General features: G+C 40.1%; 1 protein-coding gene across 2 annotated transcripts in view; it reads left to right on the top strand.

Moving 5' to 3' along the window:
- The window catches only part of dbn1 (drebrin 1), an 86386-nt gene that overhangs the window by 45998 nt on the left and 16173 nt on the right, over positions 1 to 24215 (top strand). For both annotated transcript variants that reach the window (XM_080041178.1, XM_080041177.1), the window contains exons 2-4: positions 18843 to 18898; positions 21087 to 21199; positions 23038 to 23112. In XM_080041178.1, the coding sequence (XP_079897304.1) occupies positions 18843 to 18898; positions 21087 to 21199; positions 23038 to 23112 (244 nt within the window). The remainder of the gene's footprint in view (positions 1 to 18842; positions 18899 to 21086; positions 21200 to 23037; positions 23113 to 24215) is intronic.

The following is a 24215-nucleotide window of genomic DNA, read 5'->3' as shown; positions in this document are numbered from 1 at the left end:
TCCTCTCTCACTCTGTCACTGCTGGTTTGCTAGTTTACTATAAGCAAAACGCTTCCTATGTGGAGCTCCAACCGTGGCTTCTGTATCTGTCAGAGAAATACGATGCAGCAGCAGGAAATCCTTTGATAAATGATTCGGATGATTACATAACATAGAATGTGTCTGATGAAAAATAGCTCCCACTGACTCCATGCCTCTCTTCCTCAATCCTCTCGTGAGCGATGATGACTTTTGTGTCACACCGAATATTTAAAAAAAATCTTTTCCCATCCCCCCACCGTCACCGGCCTGCCAGCAAGGTGTCAGCAGCAGAAAGATGTATCTATTTCTAGCTTGAATCATCCCAAACGAAAGGATGCTCTGAGCGTATGGCTGTTTTTTTGGGCAGCACCCTGCTTCTCACTCACTTGCAATGTCAATCTGTTGTAGCACCAAATTGAACTGGCAAGGCAAGGCAGCCAAAGTGATATCCACATACAGTATGTGGTTGTGGTAAATGCTACACTAAAACAGTGATTCAAATTGTAGCTGTTTATTATTCCGCTGACTCCTTACATTTATGTTTGATAGTGTTGATGGAATGGAAATGGTCTTGGCTTCATGAAACCCATATCCTCCATCATAATATGTCTTTAAGAATCTTCAAGAAATCAGTTCCTGAACCACACACGGTTCTTTTGGGAGTGATTGAGTAAATATAAAATCTCCCCAACAATGATCTGTAATTGTGGTACGTCTCAATGACCTCAAAGGTTCTAACATGTTATTCTTACATGTAAAATATTGATAAGACAAACACACGCAGACCCACACCTTGAGGTGGAGTGGTTGAACCCCCTGCTGAGTTCAGTAATTGGAGAGTGGGTGAAGCAGGTGGCGCTGCACGTGAATGTGTGTGTGTGTGTGTGTGTGTGTGACACAGTCTCTCCGGTGGTGGGCAGAATGTCTGAGTGCCTATGTTCTTCAACCGTTAATTACAGCTTTTCAGTGTCTGCGTCACTTCAAGACAACAACCCTTCGAGGTGACAGACTATAGCACGGCTCGCTCTATCTCTCTGTGCTGTGTCTTAGTTGGAGACAGAGAGGTTAAGTTACTTTTTTGATACATTACTCAGAAGTGCTAACATATCTGCCAGATATAGCTTCCCGACGATAAAACATGTTTTTTGAAGCCAGGATTTGGGTTCAACACTCGCAGCCACTTTGTCAGTAATTTGGTAAAAACATTATTTTTGAAATCTACTGCCACTTAGGCTACTCAAATCTTTTTCCTATGTGGCATAGAGCCCTATAGCCAAACTACAATGCCCGGCTGTTTCAAGGAATTACTGAGCCCCTCCCCGCTTTATTTATCCTACTGTAAGTATATATCCTATGTAGTCAATAGCACCCCAAATCCTAAAATTTCCTCCAGGATTTTTACTTAACTAGGAACTGTGTTGACAGGCGAACTATTAGACCCTGTAACAAAGTCAGAGTGTGTGTCGTTGTGTTCCAGAGGAATGAAGATAGATTGAGGGTAAACCATTGAAGACGAACTATAAACCCATTTACTATGACATGACAAAGTGTTCAGCAGGATCCGAGTGTATACATGCGTTTGTTAGAATAAAAAATGTAATACATAGAACGATAGAGAGCAACAAAAATGAAAGAAAAATCTGTTACAACACAAGAATGAATATCAATCGGGTAAAAGAAATTATCTTATTCATTCCACCTCTTCTTTTTCTACCTCCCACACACACACACACACACACACACACACACACACACACACACAAACACACACACACACACACACACACACACACACACACACACACACACACACACACACACACACACACACACACACACACACACACACACACACACACACACACACACACACACACACACACACACACACACACACACACACACACACACATTCACCATCCATGCGCTCATGCAGAGCAGCTGTATTCATCCTCCAGACATAAATGTGCAGGTTGGACAGATGCTCTGAGTCACTTACACACTGTTTTATCCTCGTCCAGCTGCTAGTGGTTTATATTTAGAAAAAAACACTGATGTATCCGCAGCACTACAAGATCAAAACGGATCAGCTTTTAATTAAAATCATATCAGTAGCATGTTAATCTTAATGTGGTGGCCTTGGTTAACCTTTGGGAAATTTGGGCCAAGAAGCCAAAGTTCTCAAATGATAACCACTGTATAATTAACAGGCTGGCACATTTGTTAATTTAAATACCAAAGCATCTCTTGCTGTAAATAAGGATGCCTATAAATCCAAGCTTGCATTGCTTTCATTACTTAGCGTATTTTGATGGGAGATCTTTTTTTCTTGCTAAAAGCCTTTGGAACATTGTCAAAATTCCAACCTAGTTGGTCGACTTTTGGAAACTAAAATCTCCCTTACGTCCGGTGATTAAAAAAGGCACAACATTCTTAGAAAAATATTGATTTTGTGTTGATTTTAGTCTTTTGTGTTTAGGGATGAGATCAGGCCTACAGATGGTGATAATGTGTGGAAGTGTGTGTGTGTGTGTGTGTGTGTGTGTGTGTGTGTGTGTTTGTGTGTGTGTTCCAAATCCCTATTCTGTGCATGTGTGTGGTGTGGTTGCAATTGTTCCCTGGAGCACATGACATCATGACACCGGGTGGTTTTACAGGAGGAAGGAGGAGACAGAGGGCTGAACACAGGATGTCAAGCCCTCATTAATCATGTCAGGCTAACAGCAACAGCTGGATCCATCATGATGGACCAATTGTGGAAAATGTCTTTGTTTAAATAATGTTTAATGTTCCAAAAAACGATCTTGTCTCAACTCCAAAACACTCTGGAAAATAGTCGATGCCAACATCTGTGCTTGGACTTGACACATTAGTGGGAATTCGATGTCTATGTGAGTTTATGAATGTGCTATGAAGCTTCAAATTCACATGAAAAATCCTACCAATCAGAATTTTTGGCAGATAACTTGTAGTATTGTTTTCTTAGAGAAGTACACATTTGTCGTGTTGATTAAATAGTTTAGCTTAAAAAGTTGTTGTACGGTTAGCACTTGAGAAAAAGTCAGAGTATCACCAAAGTCGGTAGAATCCAGCCTATGGGAATCATGACAGCCTGTATAAGATTGAATAGTGGTCTTCGTTACAATAGTTTTTCACACATTTTAGTGTGAAAGTGGTAGATCAACCCACAGATAGACACTGCTGTCCATGCTGCTAGCGTGGCTGCAAAATATCAAAGAAAATAAATGAAAAATGACGTAATAATTTTTTTCAGCAGTTTATCCATTTGACTAAGAAATCCTTTTAGGCGTAAAGCTCTGTGGAATCAGATGTCCTTTATGTAGTTGTTCAAATGTATTTTGATTTGCCCGTCATGCTGCAGTGTGTGAAATGTCCAAGCACATGTCATCTGACCTACTTCACATACAGCATCAGTGTACTCTCTTTTGTGTGTGTGTGTGTGTGAGAGAGAGAGAGAGTGGGTGACTGTGGCACGTCGCTGTCCGTTCTTGCATTCGCACCGGAAATTAGATGAAGAGAGAGAGAGAGGAGAGAGGACGTGGGGAGGCGGAGAGAGCAGGAGATTGAGATCTAAAGAGGCAGGAAAATGGAGTGTGTGTGTTTTAAATAGAGAGAGAATGAAAAAGAGAGGTAGAGAGACATAGGGTACGCATGAGATGGAGAGAGAGAGGGAAGGAGGCAGGAGGATGAAAGGCTTCGCTGGCCGGCAGCCCACACCGACCCGCCACCAGAGACTGTTCAATCACAACTCACAAGGGGTCTGTGTGTGTGTGTGTGTGTGTGTGTGTGTGTGTGTGTGTGTGTGTGTGTGTGTGTGTGTGTATGAGTCGCTAGCCATTACTACACAGATGTCTCTGTTTGCGGCTACTACACACAGCCAGATGAGCCTGCAGCATCTGAATGAACAGAGACACGGTTATAAGACATTATGAGACATAAAATTAAAATGTTATGGACTTGATCAAATTGTGGAGGTAGATTATATCTTTCCGATTATGAACAAATCCAAATAAAAGACCAAAGCGAACAAGGAATGTGTCATATTACAAGCATCATGTATGTATTAAAGCCTGATGTATCTTTTTACGTCCGTGCCATTTATCAATGAGCTACACTGTTATACTGGGCACCATACTTTATTTGTTTACAATGAACACACACATACACTGCAGTTTATGTTGACTCAATGCACCATCTTGCTCCTCCAAATGCACCAAATGTGAATTAATGCGCCGCTGAAAATAGTCCCCAATAAATGTTTCCCGGTTGTAATAAGCACTTTTGGCTATAATTCTTGATTATTTTTAATTTTTTAGATTCTTTTTTGGCATTTTTCATTTTATTAGACAGAATTGGAAATGGGGCAAAGAGGGAAGGACATGCAGAGAACAAATCAGATTTGAACCGGCTCTGCTGCGATGAGGACTGATCCTCCAGGGGGACACTCTTACCACTACACCCCGAGCGGGCGCCCCCATAATTCTTGATTCTTACATTCAGATAAAACATGATATGATTGATAAGACGACTGCTATTGAAAACGGTGACTAAGAGTGAACAGGGAGATTTTGACAGTAATGTATGATGACACTGAAACAGAGCGGGAGTTTCTGGAAGACATTTACTGACCAGGAACACTCAGCAGGAATGCCAGGAATGATATTTGACCTTTTGCTGTTGCACTGTGGGTCACGATTGGTCAGTCTCCTGCATTAACACTGAAGGGATACGGTGTCTGTATTGTTTAAGTGTTAGCTTTCAATATTAGCAGTGAACTGGGGTAACACAAGCGGTGTTTGGAGAACCTCTGCCACCTTGTTGAGCATGTGACCGCAATAAGAAAGGAATGTTATCATCACCCCTTCCTTCATGATTTAAAATAGAAAATGCTACATTTACCACAGTGTTTTCAATATAATAAGATCAATATTGGTGGGGCTGGGGAAAAAAGGAGTAGTTTAAAAAAATCAATCCAGGCTCATTTATCAGAAAAAAATCTTTAAATAGATACAGCTTGTAGGTCTGTCTGTTATCTCTGCAGACCATCGGGTCCCAGTTAAACGTCCCCTCGCCAGTCCAAACATTCTCTGTGTTCCCTCCTGTTTACACTCGTCCACCGCTCACATGGCAACGGCCCAACATTGTGTTGGACGCCGTGTTGGTCAGTGCTGCGCTCTGATTGGTGGAGAGGAGACGGCGGCTCCACAGTCACAGGAAGTCCATTGTTGCCCGTCCAGCACACAAAGCCGGGCTGTGAAAGCTGCTGCGGCCTCCATGGTGAGCCCAGACAGGAATGACCTGCTGCCACTGCCATTAGTATCATTATAAAACAAAAACACATTCCAGAAATGTGTCTGTATGTGCACTGCATGTGTTAGAAAACATGTGAAAATCGGTCTGAAATCCTTCGTGTAAACATACGCTCTTAAAGTACACCGAGTCTTTTTCTTTTGGAAAGTTCTATAAAGAGATTCTAAGACTTGAACACATTCATTTTCATAGTCACGCTCATTAACTCCCTCATTATGCATTTTCCTTTTTTGGTACACAGTAAACTGCCTATGCAAAATTTGAAATGAATGAATCTCCATCTAGTTTGAGACTTGTGTTTGTGTGTGTGTGTGTGTGTGTGTGTGTGTGTGTGTGTGTGTGTGTGTGTGTGTGTGTGTGTGTATCCACCAATGCAACGCAAGGACGTGGTGACAAAAACTTTGTTTTATGTTCCCAGGCAAGCACAAACTTTATCTCCTAGACTGCCAGACAGTTTGTGCTGAACCCTGAGTAGAATCTTAAACAGAGAATTTGAACTCATCTGGCCAGGTATTGTGACTGTTTCTGGAATAATGGGCCGGTATTCTCACTTCTCCCTGAGGCAATTTTGCACCTCGGAGTGTAAAGGAGGAGAAAGCGGGATGAATACTGAATGCTCAATGAAACCCCTAGAAACAATGCAATGTGTCTTAGTCAGAGAAACGGAGAGGGTGTGTGTGTGTGTTGTGTAGTTGTACCAGTCTGACACTGCCGACTCTCTTGCTGAGTCAGTGTTCAACCAGACACACACCGACACACCGACACACACACACACACACACCGACACACACCGACACACACACACACACACACACACACACACACACACACACACACACACACACACACACACACACACACACACACACACACACACACACACACACACACACACACACACACACACACACACACACACACACACACACACCCTCATTCCCATCCCAAGAGAGATGGTTAAAGCAAGTGTGCAAGGACCTGAGAAAGGTTGGCTGTGTGTGTGTGTGTGAGTGTGTGTGTGCGTTTGTGTGTGGCTATCCTAACGGCCCAGCACAAGAAAAAAACTTCCCATTCTGCTGACTAAGAGGCTGTGACGGACTTAGGGTCACAGCTGAGAGGTTGTGTTTGGAGCGTCCTGTCCTTCTGCACCACAGTCTCACTCCACAAAGGAGATGCTTCATGACTCATAGAAGACAAACAAAACATACTTCTGTCTGGGTCGCTCACAGTTTACCCATTCACACTCTTTGTCCCTGGTCGTTGGTGTACTTCATCCAGCCACCAGATGCCCACGGACCTTACACACTTTTTGGCAAATTAACGTTCTCGACTGGAACGGCAGATACACAGACTAGAACTAACATGTAGATTTATCGCATACAACAAACAGATGATTGGTTAATATATTGTCATTGGTCGAGTCTATTGTTGTTGTTGTTGAAAGTCAGTCTGAAAGAAACTTCAAACTTCAGTTTTCTTCAATGCAGTGATCAGACGTCATGATCTGTTTGTCTGTTACAATGGTCACTTTCTCAGATTAAACGATTATACCACGATCACTATAAAATATGGAAATAATCCATAGTGGTGAATATTTTAGGGAATTCAAGGAGTCATAGATTGTGTTTTTTTCTCTTTCTCTTATGATGCGGTTCTGTAATGTTCTATACTCATTTTTCAGTTGGTTTGTTCACTATTTTGAGTAGAGATAATATCACAGATTCCTAAAATATTTCTAGCCTAGGGCCCCAAAGTGAAATGAAACCTATTGGTTTGGGACCAGAATGAGCTAATTTCCTTTTTTCTAGTGTCTCTTCCTTCGTAGAAGTCATATCTAACTTCTCTGTTTCATTTCTCATGGTTTCAGTTCACTTTAAAGGAAAGGCCTGTAAACATATTTAGTTTAGTTCTGGGGCCTGTTTCAGGTAGCTGGTTTTACATACTCTGGGTTTAATCATACGCTCTGAGTTGGTTAACTCAGAGCGCAGGGTTGATAAGCAACTCTGGGTTTTCGGTTTCAGAACAGTGGATCAGCGTTGGGTTAATCAACTCTGAGCGTGTTCACTCTGGGTGGAGCGTGTGCATAAAAGCCATCGTCAATGGATCGCTGATAACATGATTCACCATGGAAACAGAAGAAACAAATGCGTGATCCTCCCACTTCTCCACTTCTCAAAAAAAGAAAAAAAAACTTCTCCGCTCCTCCCACTGGAGTTAGAAATATTAACGAATGAGTTTATGGTAGCCTATGGAGAAGAATGAACGGGTAGCCTATATTGTCACATAACTCTGATCTAATCTCCTCGGCAATTCAGAAAAAATATATAGTACATAGTCCATTTTAAAAAGTTACGCATATCAGCAGTAAAGTAATAAAGCTGGCGCGGCACAGCATTTCTGACAGTGTTTTATATTCGCTGTATTTGGGAAGCTGTAGCCTAATAGCCCACTGTGCAGTAAACAGACTGTCGCTTCTTTTAAATGGGGAGTGAAAGACATTAACGTCTGACACATAAGGTGACAGTTTCCATTGAAGAGCCTGATTGATTTATTATCAGATCCATTTTCCTCAAGTGATCACAGTTTAAATTATTATATAATTATTTATGTAATTTTTATATTCATATTAGGCTATAATATGAATATAAAAGGGCTCGTCTGTGACTTTAGGATCGCACAAGTGAACAGTAACAATCGCGTGCAGCCGCAGCGTTACACGAATCCACCTGACATAAATCTGTTCAGTGGCACAGACGTTAAAAAGCATACAATACAAATAGGTTTATTAATCTGAATGTAGAGCATGTCACGATGTGTAAGGTGGCCGCCTATATGAACGGACCGAGGGCTGAGAACAAGGCTACTGATCAGATAAATGATCGGTCAAACGTAAAATCATCAGGAAATGATAAAAACATCCCGATGGAGATTTCTGTGGAGTGATTTTGCTTCAAACTGTACAGGGACGCGTGTGACAGTGACACTCCTTCTTCAGTCGGAGCTGCAGCGTAAAGTGAAAACAAACTCAGGGTAGGTCTAACCACCTATCCAGCAGGTTAGACCCACGGCGTATGTTGCCGCAGTAACTGACTCTCGGTCGCGCTGAACCTGCTACCTGAAACGGGAAACCCAGAGTTTCCACTAACTCAGAGCGAACAAACTCTGGGTTGCCTCAAAACCAGCTACCTGAAACAGGCCCCTGGTCATGAGAAGTAGCCTACCACTCCACGACTCCAAAAAACAAATAGAAACCAAACAGTTTTGTTGTAAATGTTATCTTTTCAGGTTTTGCTACTTCATACAAGGTTGAACCTTGTTTTTTCTTTTGTTAGTCTTTTTCATCACTGTTGCAAAATGGACGCAAAGCAATAATGCTATTGACTTATTATGTGTTTAAATTAGTTTTTTCAGAAATCTGAATTCATGACAATGTACATTCACATGCAGTATTTCAACCCATTAGGATAGTACATCTATTGTTCATGTTCTCAACAGCTCTTTCAAACAAGACAAAACTATTGCTGATCAAGGCAGTATTCCTTTTACAAATCAATTGCATGTCAGCCTTTCCCCAATTTAACACTACAAAGGACTAACTGCCAAACACGGAGACAGATAATTAGGCGAGCGGTAAGCCTGCCGGTCTGCTTACCAAAATTCTTCAGAATTGATGGAAAATGTTCCCTCAGTAAATTTGCTGCCTCAGCAGCAACTGGTTTGGCAAGATTACCTCATTTTCCATCTGGTGAATCCATTATTAGCCTTGTGTGTGTAAGATGGTGGCAGGAATGTGCAATGGGAGACATCTGAACAGTCATAAAAGGTAGAATCTGGATTAAGGACATGAATTCTCTTAGGTGCATACAAAAAAGTTCTATTTGCCAGTTAGATTAAGGGGTATCTTGGGGTTTGCATCATCGGTGACCTTTAAGACACATGAGGACAATAGCTTCTTCAGAAGATCAAACTGTCGTGGATAGGTCTAATAGACAGTATTTTCATATTTTGAAGATTGCTTTAGCATCTGGGCCACATCTGTTTTCAGAGTGGGATGTTGATCGTCTAAACCACTGTCTTTTGAACAACCAGCCTCTGAGTCTCTGTTGCTGGGTAGAAAGTATGTTTGTCAGACCTGCTAATGTTGACTGTTTGAATGTGACCACTGGGTAACCTCTCTTAGAGCAGAAATTATCTTTGTCTATGTTTGTACAGTATGTGCATATATGGAAATACAAGGAATGGAAAAAGTTGAAATATATACAGTATGTCTGTCTGACCTACAGTGTGTTTTAATACATTTTCAATAGAAACAGTGTATCGGCCTCCGACAGAAAAGCAAACTGAAAGTATAGGGGGTGGATATAGAACAGATTATAAAAAAGTATCAAGTTACAAAGGGCTAACATCAGACCTGGATAGATTCATAAACCTGCTCGCTAGCTGCAGTTTTAGACTACTGTAATATTATTTAGACGACATGCTTGCAGAGCTGCTTCTGTAGAGAATATCTTGTTAAATTAAGATTGCGATATAATATTCCTTCATTTTAAAGTAATCAAAAAATCGATTTGTTTTCAATCTTTCAACCTGAAACATGTGCCATTAAGTTTACTGCATCCAAAACACAGCAAGTTTAGCCATTTTTCTATTATGTATTCAACAGATCAAACCTGAGGTTATTTTCAGACTAGAGGAAATGAACCATGAACCAAGAATGTGACCAGAACGGCTCAATTTTCCGTGGTATTTGAAGTTATTTTTGCTGGAACTGCACCGTTGTTTGGATTATCTTTCATTTTTATTGAGGCTGCATGATGAATTTTGTGGATTGTGTCTGTATTTCTTTCTCTTACCTCGAGCTGTAAATAACAGCGATATCAAATTCATTTTCACCCTTCCTTCCACCTCTCTCTCTCTCTCTCTCTCTCTGCACTACACACCAGCGCAATAACGTTATACTCGAGGGAAGCCATTACTGGAGACTTCTTCTTCTCCTCCTCATTATAATTTAATGCAGGCTCAGACACATGCAGACTCATCCTCAAGCCGCCACTCTCTCCTCTTTCTTCTCCTTCACTTTCTCCTCTTGACTTTCCGAGGAAGAGATACTCCGCTCTGTTCTTTTGGCAAGCCCTTTCATTTGCCTTTGTCCTTTCTCTGTCCTTCCACTGTTTATGTCATAGTGTTAACTCATATCTTCTTTCATTCTGTCTATTTAGGAATATTTTTTAGGGGAGGCATAGTCAGTCTCACAGTGGGAAACACTCTCAACATCTGGTGGATAGATGCAGATAAAATGTCCAGACATTTGTGCTCTCCCCTCAAGCGTTATATGCAGGTTGAAAAATATATTTCTTAAGCACGTCGGTTCATAGCTGAACTCCAGTGAGCCTATGCCGACTTAATAATTCTATTATGCTTAACAATAAAGGTGAAGTCAGCAATTCTGGAGGACGCTTGTTGTCAAAATCACTTTTTGTCAAAATCAGTGAATATCTCCTTATAATCTACAGTCTGTGTGTGTGTGTGTGTGTGTGTGTGTGTGTGTGTGTGTGTGTGTGTGTGTGTGTGTGTGTGTGTGCTTGAAAACATATTGTGTCAATACACCGCCTAGGCTCTGTAAATGGGTATGAAAACAAAGGGGGACCACCTTAGCTAACAACATGCCCGTTTACAGAGCCTAGGCTGTGTATTACCACTGGATTTCCTTTCAGCGCACACACATTATGAACAGGTAGCGGATCGTGAGGAGATATTCACTGATTTTGACTTCAAGTGATTTTGACAACAAGCATTCTGCAGAATCGCTGACTCCACCTGTAAAATCAGAAAGCTGAGTGCTGCTTAGGTTGACCTAGCTAGTGATTAAAGTTTAGGCAATTCTGACAATGTGAAGCTGAGCTTAAGCTGTGGATTTTATGTAATGGCCACGGTACAGACGATAAACCCCTTTTTTGGTTGAGGTAATAAAATAGCTTTTCCTCTAGCAACATCTTTGGGGCACAAAATGTTTGCCCAATTATTGATTTAGAATAGCTACGTTCTCTCTATTTTCAAACTTAAAAATGTATTTAAAATCACATAACAGCCTTGTGGTGGCTCTAGCATCGCTACAGATTATTGGTCTTGCTTCCCCCATCTTCCAATCCGATCACACTCTCTTACTCATCGGATAAGCGTTCAGATTTCTGCATTCCCAGACCGACAGGAACAGGATCCCCGACTGTTTCCTAATGCCCTCATTCCCTCCCTCTGAAACTTTACCCATAATTCTCTGTCCTCATGTCTGTCTGCCTCATTTCTATCGCATTATGTCACCATGTAAGGGTTTCTCGCTCAATAAATCACGCTCCGTTATCCGAACCACAGGATTGCCAACAGGCTTAATCATCCTCCATAGTTGCCTCCCTGGCCCGTCTCTGTCGGCCTGCTCTCTGCCTTCACAGCTCTTTGTCTGTATTCATACGGTCTGTTTTCAGCATATCTATCTCTCTAACCACACATATTTATCTTCTCCCTCTGGACATTAAAAACCCAGGAGGAACCATAACTCTCAAACCCTGAGGATAAATATCACATTTGTGTTGGGGAACAAAGCATTCCACTCTTTTGAAAATTGGACAAATAACCGAAAGCAACACTGTACATGCTACAGTTGTGAGTGTGTCTGTATTTGATCACAGGGTATATTTCCACACTTGGCACCTACTCATTTTATGCTAGTAAATGCAGTTTACATTGTGTGCTTGGTCTTATAACACACTATAAATTTGATCTCAACCGTGTCTTCTCTGCAAAAAAAAAATAAAAATGTGGGCCATTCTGGGAAACTCATTCCCCCATTTTGACTGTATCTGTTATAATTGACTTGCATAAAATAGAGTTGAAAAACGGACATCTTTTACTACTGAAACTTTATATACTTTTGTCTGGATGATGACTTGAAGTGACCTCACGCTCCTTACTTTTCTCTCTTACATTCACGCTGTTAAAGTGTCTTAGGCTCCAGTATTCTCATCGTTAACTGCTGACTCCACTTTATCTGCTTTTCCTTTTTTCCTAAATGAGTCTCTGTAGTGTGTTGTCTTCACTGAGGCAGGAGCAAAGCTGACAGTATTCTTGCACGCTTCATAACATCAGCCGTCTGGTTGCGTGTTCCCAAAAGGCCCGAAGGTGGAGCGAGAGCAGACATTTTCCATTTTCAGCACCAAGCTGATTTGAACCTTTGGCAGCTTTATTGCCTTGTGCTGTACTTACACTGTGGCCCTCTCTTCTCTAACCCTCTACAAATTGGTAAATTAGGCCAATTTTCATTGTGGTTGTCACGGCAACCGGTGTAATTTCTCGCTTTGAGCTTTAGAATGTAAAACTGATTTAATAAACACATAAATTGGGGGTCTTGTTTAGTGGTTTAATGCAATTTAAAATGGTTAAATCCACATCACTGATCCTGTTCTTTTGTACCCACTTGAAAGAATGTTTGGACTCGCTACTCCAAACTGTTTCTAATTCACTTGGTGATTATATATCAATTAATGTAAATGTATATATATTGAGGAGTTTTGTGTATAAGTGTTGCACCTTTCCTTCCAAAGTTAAAGGCTAAAGATATGACTGGCTGCATCTGAATCCCTGTTGCAGGTCACATATGCAGGGCCATCTTTAGCATGTGTTTGGCTACATGTGGTGGAGCTCGAGAAGTAAAAGCACTAAGAGTTTGTGAAATATAAATGCACCAGACACAGATGAGGTGAAGGCATCCTCTCTTGTTGAACATCGTAGTCCAATTGTTGAGTTAAAGGGTGTATGATGCCATACCTAACGTACCATGTTTGATAAGTTTGAGTTGATACAGCAATCTTTTTGTTGTTGTTGTTGTTGCAAAGACCACGTATTGTGTTTTTGTGTAGTGTAATATGATACCAGCACCATGTATCTTTACACTCCTGCTGTTTACTGTTTGAAGAAGCAGAAGTTGGAAAGTTACTGTGTGTGTATGTGTGTGTATGTGTGCGTGCGTGTGTGTGCGTGTGCACGTGCGTTTGCGTGTGTGTGTGTGCGTGCTTTGACCTTGATCTCTCCTACAACCTCCTCCCTGTACTTACACCGTTGCTCCCCTCAGGTCAAAACCTGATGTTGCCAAGATAACAATGGGGGATGCTGCCCGGTTGCCATGGTGATGCTCCCCGCGGGGTGTGTGTGTGTGTGTGAGTGTGTAGGTGTGACAGATTATCTTGCCAAAATGAACACATGCACAACATATAGGAGGCGGACACCATTAGAAAAACAAGAAAATGAGGCAAATATGAAGCAGCTTTTGGGATGAACGGTTTCCCTCCGCTGAAGTGGTTGTGATTTGAGGTCTTGTATGCATGTATTCATACATCGGTCCAGAAGAGAATACCTCTCATCTATCCACACAACTTTTCTATTTCCACTTAGAGCTGCCACTTTTCTGTTGAAGAAAAAGGAAAATACAAAAATATTGAAATTTGACGTTTACATTGTCCCGTGTTTGTTTGTCTCACAGAGATGTTTATTCAGTCCTGGTTCGTTCTGTTCCTGTTGGTGAAATTCAACATGTCCCTGCTTGTCCTCCTCCCTGATTCTGTTAATTCATCTTCTAAAAATATGTTGTAAAAGTATTTAAAAATCGGCTCTTTTAGCAGTAAAATAAAATAAATGTTCACATGGTGCTGATATGTTTGAAAAACCAGAACATGACACAGCCACTGAGAAACAGTGCAGAGCAGATTAGAGAGCAAAGCTGTTGTTCCGCCTCCACTTGAAAGCACTACCGTGATTCTTCCGCACATCAAAGGCAGCGTGGGCATGCACACACACACACACACACACACACACACACACACACACACACACACACACACACACACACACACACACACACACACACACACACACACACACACACACACACACACATGCCCACACATGTACTACTGAATTTATGTAGGCTATATATAGACTATTTCCCTAAGGTTCCCAGTTGGGTCGAGATATGATGACATTGAACCACATAGTAGCTTATGATTCACATAATTCCCATACTCAGTGAACTATTCAGCGAGCATGCATATACATCTATATATAACATTCCTGACCCACTGCGTGCCCCATGGTTCCTGAAAAAATAGTCATAATATGATAAGGAATGTCAGTAAATATGTTGGATTCAATGCCATACTGCATATGTAAAAAACGTGGATATTGGATAATGGAGAAAGAAAAATAATAACGTGTTGTTTTTGCCCTCTGTAATGATAAATATACTTGTTTTCTGCTCGTTAGCAGGGCAATAATTCATCTATGCTTTGAAAAGAAGGGGAGGAAAAACAAATAAGTGAAGGTGAAGGTTGAAGGTTAAAATGACTATTTTGATAAAGCCAGGGGGACCTGCATTGTCATAATAATAATAATAAAACAACAACACTTATCTTTCGATGTTATGAATGTATAAAGTTATACCATGTTTTTGACAGCATGTTCTCTCATACTTAAAGATGAAACAGATGTTGCCATGAACCAATCTTGGACCCTGGAACTTTGTCTTTGTCTTGACTGATACAGAGAGAGAGAGTTCATTGACGGCCTGATGTGATTAGTTGATTAATTGACTCCTCTGCAATCCCTTATTACTCCTCTAATCTTTCATACTGCTTCTGGCTGTTTTTCTCTCCCTCCCTCCCTCTCTCTCTTTCTCTCTCTCTCCACCTACTCATTTGCTCCACTATAAAATGTCACTGTCATCTCCCCTACTATTCATTTCCCTTATTTCTATTTTCCTCTTTTTCTCCACCCTTCTTTCTGTTTTCTCGTCTTCCATTTCATCCCTTCTTCCATTTCAACCCCTATATTCTCCATTTATCTTCATCCGTCTTTCCCTTGCAATCACTCGTGATAGTCCGTCAGTGGAAGGAGAAGTACTCAGATTTTCTAGTCAGGAAATACCACAGTGTAGAAATATTCTGTTGCAAGTACAATTCCTGCATTCCAAATTTTACTTGGGTAAAAGTACAAAAGTATGCACGCACAATCACACACACACACACACACACACACACACACACACACATAGAGCTGTTTCTAGGTCATGAGGGCTTTATATGAATAATAAACAGCTGTCTGCTTTAAAGAGAATTATTTATAGAGCCAGGAGTGAGTGAGACACACACACACACATCCTCTCAGTCTCTCCATCACTCTCTCAATCTTAAACGCTTCCTTTTCCTTTTTCTTTCCTGTCCCCCTTTCCTCCCTTTCCTTTTTACATCCAGTTGTCTTTACTATCTGTCATCTTTTTAATCCCTGACTGTCTATGATCCCTCACAGCTGTTAATGTGTCACACAATTGAATGTAGTTTGGATATTTATCACCTACTTGAAAATATTCTTGTGAAATTTGACTTTTACAGTAAGAAGTTGTGAGTACCAGACTGTGATTTGTTGAGGAAAGAAATAGCGAGTAATTTAGCTGCTAAATATTCCACCGATTTCATCAGCCATTTTAGACCACTAACAGTACTTCTACTGTGTCTGTCTGCTGATGGGCAGGTAGTGTAAGTTAACAGTACATGTGGAAGCAGTTACATTAAATAGTAAATATGAGAATAACCTTAGAAAAATTAAGTATGAGTATAATAACATACATTATAGTGATACAAAACTGGTGTACAGTCTTGTTATTCCAATGGCAAATTGTGTCGACCATATTCTCTTATTTCATGGACTACTGAGCTCAAGTTGAAAAAGTGCAAAACCCCATTGGCGTGAGTTTGAAGTTGGTGTACCTGGCATATACTGTATATGTCAAACCCTGGTGTGTTATTGCTGCTCCTTTCTCATGAATGATTTCTTCCCGGTACGATCGTAAGACTTTGTTGGTTGTGGAAAGAAACCTAATCTGTCTCTTTGAGGGAAGTCAGAGTGACAGGGAAAAAGGAGGAACGGTAAACAGAGCTGACTGGAAGAGAGCATATCGTGGTGATGTAAAGAGCAGATAAATAAGCTTCATAGCACAGAGAGAGAGAGAGAGAGAGAGAGACAGACAGACAGACAGAGAGGAAGAGAGAGAGAGAGAGAGACCGAGTTTGGGGAGGGTGACTAGGCAGAAACCGACAGGATGGAGGGAGGGGATGTGGGGTCGGACGCAGACGGAAGCCAGACTAAAGCTGTAGGCATTAGGTCATTTGGACTGAGCCCAACTTGTAACACACACACACACACACACACACACACACACACACACACACACACACACACACAACTGGCACGTGATAGTCTGCAACTGTATGTGCAGCTGTGAATAGAAAAAAAATCCGGAATCACTTTATATCACTTTTTTAACTAGTAGCCTTTTTTTTAAATATCAGTATCCAAATATCACTGCAACAATAATAGATATTGTTTTTTTTGTAACAGGAGTTAACACACAGTAAGAATTAAAATAGGAGGAAAAGCCTGACATTAGTGTGTACCAAGTACTTGGTCCTGAATCAAACAGTAATCACACACTAATTCTGACTTTGAATACTAGACTATAAATAGTTACCATGAAACTATACATTTGACTCAGTTAACGTTGTTTAATCAATGTCATTATACTTAAATAAAAAACAACAACATTGAAACTGTAGTTTATCCATTGAAGACGGTCTTGTAAGCGATCATTGGCAGCAGCTTGGAGAATTTTGTCACGATCAAGTGCTTGGTGAGTTTCATATGGCAGTTTTTTAATATATAATACTCTTTAATCATCTACAGTGTGCTGATCTCCTGTTTATAATCTCCATTTTTAACCCTGGAATATTAAAGGGCAACTTCTCCTTCATCCGAGCATGCATTTAATATGTATTAAAAAAATCCATTTTGATCGCTGTCCTCCACTTCTCCTGATATGATTTGAGACGGTCACCATCAAAGTTCACACCACCAATACCTTTTTGATTCAGCCATAACATCCACAAATGTCAGCAACATGTCAAGTTTGCAAAAACACAGAACAGAACATACAGTATTGAATAGGTGTGAGCGGATACTACACACGGTCCATTATTTAATCACTTGCTGGCTGTCAAATTATTGTTATAAACCCATTGGAACAAATGTAAAGATCCTCCCAGTATTGCAAACTAGCCAATATGTGTATAGAATGATGCAGAACATCTTTAATTGTGGTTGAAAGGCATTCTTTTGTTTAGGAGAGTTTCTAATAACTATAAAGATAAAATAAATGAAATTATGAAATAATATAAGATAAAGTACAGCTTAGCTTAGAGTGAATTTTTTTTAAATGTATCTTCACGAGCTGGACAGTGTGTCTACAGATTCCTAATCTTGTTGTTTTGTAGTACTAACTTCAGTCTGACCTCTGACTTGTTTAATGGATTTTTGTAAAAGGTCAAAGTTTTTTAATCTAGAAATGGCGACTAAACTGTAATCTCTGTCAACTACATTTAACCTCCGACAGAGAGGTGAGAGATGCATGGACGCGTTAGTATATGAGGATGTGTGTGTGGGCATGCATATAATGATATCATGAAATGCAGTGAGTATATAATGTAAAGGCCGGCATACTGGACATACTGTAGTGAGTGTAATTGCTTCTATTGTGCTGCACAAAGACACATGTGGAGAGGGCAACAGAGGTCAAACTGAGAGAGAATGTATAGTGTGTGAGTTATTGTGTTGTGTTATAGGCTGGAAAGGGATAACATTTTGTCTTGTTCCCACTTATTCAATGGGCTGTCTAACAGTTTATGTGTACACTTATGTCATTATAAAAAGTGTCAGTGCTTTTCTAATGCAGGCCCCAGTACAGAAAACCAACAGTCATTAATCAAACCAAGTCATCTGCGTTATGCACACGCAAACACATTTCACCTCCATCCGGTATCCTTGGAGAGATTCGTACCACTTGTGTCTGTGACGACTGGAGTCACTTGTTTGTCAACCTCTGCTATTTTTCCTTTACCATCGTCATTAGGAAACAGCTGATTTGCTAAACTATGCTCAATTAATACACAATTGCAAAAAATAAAATTGCTCTATCAGCTTGGTTGAGTTTTGTAGTAGCAGTGCTTACCGACAGCACATACTTACCTAAGATCAGTTTGCAATGCTGCAATGATAAAACTTCATCATGCAAAAGTGTGTCGATCACGCCGAGATGGAGTTTTTAAAACAGCAAAGCACTTTTAAGCCCTTGTTTGTGAAGGATGCACTCATCATTGTTGTACATAAATAGAAGTGGTTAAATGCACTTACTGGGTTAGGGGTATTAAATTGTCTGCCAAATATATTGAATGCATTTGGTAAAAACACGATGACTGGTACAGCCATTTTGAAAGATAGTATGTGAAGATGTACCACTGTTAGGTCTGAAGCCACATGACACTGTGATGTTCGTAAAGGTAAAACGTTGTCTTATTTTTTCTGAATATTCACACTGTCTCTCTCTTTCTGTCTTACAGGGCCTTGTACACATATGAGGATGAAGGCAATGATTTGACACTGGCCACATCAGGAGGTGAGTTCATTGCTCCTTTCTCTCATTAATACATTTGAAAGAATTGAATGTCTCCCAAACGTGTCATTTTCTATTATTTCTTTGTGTGTTTTAATGACCATGTCTGCCTGTTAAGATCATGCGTGTAGACAGTAGTAATTTGCAGCTGCAGACCTGCGGTTTGAATAGCTCGGCTGTTGCTTTAGGGGAGAAAATCATCACGTTCTTTGTCTCCTGATTGTTGCGGAGCCGCCAGAGAGCTGGATTCATTACTAAAACCGCTAATGATGCACTGCATGATCCTTACAATTTCAAAAATAAACTCCCTCATAGCGGATACACATACAGACATTCACACATTCAGTTTCATCCAGATTGTAATGATGTCATTGCAATATGCTATGTGTAGTGTGATGAACACATGGGTAGACATAAATTAGCAGATATATATATAGATGGATATAACTATATTATGCTGGAGGGGGTGTAGAATTAAAATGTACAACCTCTCTCAGCCAAATGTATCTTGCTTTCATGTATTTAACAATTTATTTTGCATTCAGACTCGCATGACATCAGTAACAACATGTTCCAATAGAACATACTTAATATACTGTACTAAACATGACATTAATCTCAATGCACTTTAATACAGTTGTGACATCATCACAAAATACACTTGAGTCTCTCAGATAATATATATAATGGTTGCCTGTAAGCGAATCAACCAGCAATTAGCATAGCCTTGTCTCTAAATAATGTGAACGTCAAATTGCTGAACCCTGATGTAATCTGCATACTAGGTCAAAGTACCTACTTAAATGAACATGGGGTAAGGAGATGGGTACATTTACAAACAAACAACAAACGGACTGATCTATGCCAGGGACAATAAATAAAACATTCAGTACGACATTGACAGAGATGCTCACTGGCACGACACACTGCAGGACCTAGCAATGTGAAATACACATGAAATATTAAATTCATAAAATGTAAATGTTAGTAGATTGCATTTAGACTATATCCATAGAATGTATGACCAATGAATAAAAGAATAAATTAACTAACGGGCCACTGATACAAGAGAAAAAATACAACAGTAACATTTGCTAAAAGTTTTAAAGATGTATGTCTTCAGATGGGCTTTAGGTTAATTAAGGACATCCGAAACTACTTAGAGATAGACTTAAACATTGTAAGATTTGGTATTTTCTTGATCGTTGTTGACAAGATGAAAAAGATTATATAAATGCCAGTCTCACCTTCACAAACATGGTAGATTCTTTTGAAGATATGTACAGTACGTGTCTCTTGGTTTTCACTTTGATTTCCTTTGACGAGATCCGCAGCCTATTCTGTGAGTCTAATGTAATCATCATCGCAGAATTCCTGAATATATAAAAAAAATGCTGATCACATGAGAGCAATAAACCGGAGCGTAGAGTGAAGTTTCTGCATCAGTAATGCTGGAGTGATGCATGATAAAGAGCCACTTCTGCCAGCAGTGGTGACAGTCCATATTTACCTCATGTCGTCAGCTTTTCCTGAGAGAGACATGAATGTTTCAGCAGAAACGGAGAGCCAACATAGTTTGTTTATCTGCCTTTTAAAGCTCAAAGGAATCTATTTGCCTCTTCGGATCAGAACCAGCGAACAGAGTCATGTCTGGGTGTTTGTACAAATGTGTAAATAGACCTCTCTTAAATCTAGAGTTACTCTGAGATAAGGCAAAATAATCCAGGGCGGGGGAAACAGTAGCTCAAAATATGTTGCTGCTGATCTTTCCACTCAAAAACTGCAGACGTTGACAAAGTATTCAGTATTTTAAACACTGCAAAAAATACCAAAGTGTTGAAGTATTTCTGCAGTTCACCCTTCTGCAGAGCCTAACTGTTACCAGGCAGACAGGGTTTAAATATATATATATATATATATGTTTTGAGTTTGCCACTACATGCGAACAGTTCAAAACGTGTTCCATTTTGAGGACTATGCAGTCTTGGAAGAGTTACATTAAATGCTCTGTGATCGCTTTTCTACTTTATTTCATGAGTTGATTTATTGGTTAATCTCTTACCGATTACTGGACCTGGGTGATAGATAGAGAACACTCAAATCGAAACATTAGAACCTGTGTGACTAACCGTGATGCAATATATAGTAATATAATAGTAATGGAGTCTGGTTTCTCTGTTCCATGGTGCAGGAGGGGGCCTGGCAGCCATCACACTGACCTTTGACATCGGCAGCGTGATGTACGGCTTCTGCAGCCTGAAAGAGCCCACCGCCGCTCTGCCACGATACATCCTCATCAACTGGGTGAGTCTCTACACACACACACACACACACACACACACACACACACACACACACACACACACACACACACACACACACACACACACACACACACACACACACTGATTTGCCCTGCAAGCTATTAAAGACGCATATAAGGGTCATAGCACATTTTTAATTTAGCAGTTCATTTCAACAAGCTGGACACACCATGGCAGTGATGTTTAGCACCTGAGACCAGGTTCTGTCTACGTCATCCAATCACAGAGCTGCAGCCTCAGCAAGAAAAGTCCCGGCAGCAGCAGTTTAGAGCTGCAGTAATGCCCATGGTGTCCACTCTATTAGGTACACCTGTACCTTCTTATACAGCTGTTCTGCTATTCATTATATCTGTATGATGCAACATTTTATTTTGTAAGGTGACAAGTGTTTTAGGGTTAACTTCCTAAAGGAGTTTTGTTTCTTCTTCTTATGAGTGTCAGGATTGACATAACTGAATAATAAAATCTCTGATGTGAGAACATTTAAAGATGAACAATTTAAACATTTTATCCATAGTGTGGCTTTTATTTTTCTCTGAGCTCTGTTGAAAATGTTCTTGGTACCAAAACAGAAACAGCTTCTTCACCAGACATAAACACAATAACAGCAGGTACATGTATTACACCACATCATGTCTCAGATGAGTCACGCGCTCTTGTCTGTGAAAATGTAAATGCAAACAATGCAACCAGTAAAGTGTCCACTTGAGCCACTCCATGCTGATCTGTGTTGCATGTGGCTGTTCATAATGAGACGGTGTGGTGTGCAGAGAGCAAACTGAATGTACCTACTAGTGAAAAATAAAAACCACCGGAAATAAAGCAGATAGTCAACAGAACTAGTACATTAAAAAAGACATAAACATAACCCCACACATATGGTTCAGTCTCTTTGAATGGTTATTGTAACAATATGAACATTTTTGTTTCTAAACATATTCCGGATTCGTCCAGTTCTAACATTTGAGAACTTCTCTGATTGCGTTCAAATCAAAAAAGTTATTTGGGTGGCAGGACGTTTCTCTCTAAAACGCATTTGCTGTTCCAGATTAGTTGTATACAAGCTGATTTTCTAGGAGGCAGCAGGCAAAAAGCAATAGAGGGGATCCGGTAATTGCAGTGCATGGAAACTGGGAGAGACATTTGGTGTTTTTAATTAGACCGGGAGCACAGCCAGAGGAGTACGTCATAATGTAACACAGCAACACCACTACCAAACGACCAGCAGACCATAGCTAACTGGGCCAAACCAGGCCAAACAGTGCCAGAAATGGAGCAAAAATGGACAGAAATGAACAGTAATACACCTAAAAGTACACCCAACACTGCCAATAATGTCCCACAAACTCTTACATGTACTGCTTAAACATCCAAGAATTCTTTTTTTTTTATCTCTTTGGCTTCCTCTCTTATTGTCTCACATACACACTTAGACAGATAAAGTGGATAATTTTCGTCATTGAGAGAGAAATCGCCGTGAATTCAGCTGACATGGGGCCATTTGCCTGTATTTCTTTCTCTCTGTAATTGCTGCGTGCTTACTGCCATTTTTTATTGTGTTGGTTTGAATGAGTTGTGATTACTGAATCACATTATACCATACAACTTTTTCAATAAGTGAACACGACCACCGCTGAACTAAGGCCCTAATGAGACCGAAACGTGGGAGGAAAGAAAAAAATTAGGAATTCTGATTTAACTGCCGCACCAATGTTACCGGGGCTACTTGCTACATTCTTTAAAGGTCACCACTATCTCTCTCCTCTTTCTTTACCCAATCCACATTCATCCATTCTTTTTTCTCTCTCTCTTTCTCAGGTTGGGGAAGACGTGCCGGATGCCAGAAAGTGTGCCTGTGCCAGCCATGTGGCAACCATCGCAGACTTCTTCCAGGTCAGATAGCAAAATCATACTTCTAAAAACAAAATGAAAGGTTAACGGTGGTGTCAGCAATTTTGGAGAGTGATTGTTTTTTTAAATGGGCATCTTGCTAGCTATATGATGATACCCTTTTTTTTGCATACCAGTTTACAGAACCTATAGACTGTGCATTCATTTTTTACCCAGCACACACACTGTACGGACAGGTAGAAGATCGTGAAGTGATATTCACTGATCTTGACAAAAAGTTATTTTGACAACAAGCATTTTACATAATTACCGAATCCACCTTAAAGAGTTTATTTTTTGGGATCTTTAATAGTTTCTGCTCACACTGACTTTTGTAACTTAGTTCTGGAAATAAATATATAGATATCAGTTCCAAGTAGTGGAATATAACTAAAAACATTTGATCAGGTACTGTACTAGCCTTACTTAAGGGCAATTTTAAGACTGTACCTCACTTGGGTAATTACATTGTTATTTGGTATGAACTATAAGGTTAAATGTAGCAATGTATGTAATGTATTACATATTGTACAGTAAAGTAGAACAATGAGGATAGAATAGATTATATTTTATATTGTGTGATATGTGATGTGTAATAATAAATATAGTAGGGCTGGGCGATATGTTCACGTTTAATTAAACATTTAAACAAATCTAAATAACCGACAGCAGCAGGATTATGACAATTAGGTTTGAATTCGAGGTTTGAATTAATTTTAATTTTGGTAATTTATTATCTGAGACATGAGGTCAGTTAACAGCAAACAGAGTGTTTGTTTCATAATCTGCTTTAGTTTGGTGTCACACACACACAATGTTTGAATATTCATATTCATGTTTTAAACAACTCTGTGGAAGAAGCAGCAGCAGTTAAACCTGTAGGAGGAACAAAGATAGGGAACGTGTGTGTGTGTGTGTTACAGTGCATGACTAATTTCATCTCTTTTTAAAGTAATCTCTCTGTGCTGAGAGCTCTGAGCTGAATGACAATCCTCTCACCTGCCAAGTGTGTGTGTGTGTGTGTGTGTGTGTGTGTGTGTGTGTGTGTGTGTGTGTGTGTGTGTGTGTGTGTGTGTGTGTGTGTGTGTGTGTGTGTGTGTGTGTGT

The sequence above is a fragment of the Ammodytes marinus genome (assembly GCF_949987685.1).
Source record: "Ammodytes marinus genome assembly, chromosome: 14".
Taxonomy (NCBI): Eukaryota; Metazoa; Chordata; class Actinopteri; order Uranoscopiformes; family Ammodytidae; genus Ammodytes; species Ammodytes marinus.
The sequence above is the reverse complement of the archived record's forward strand: the minus strand, read 5'-3'. Positions and strand labels throughout refer to the sequence as shown.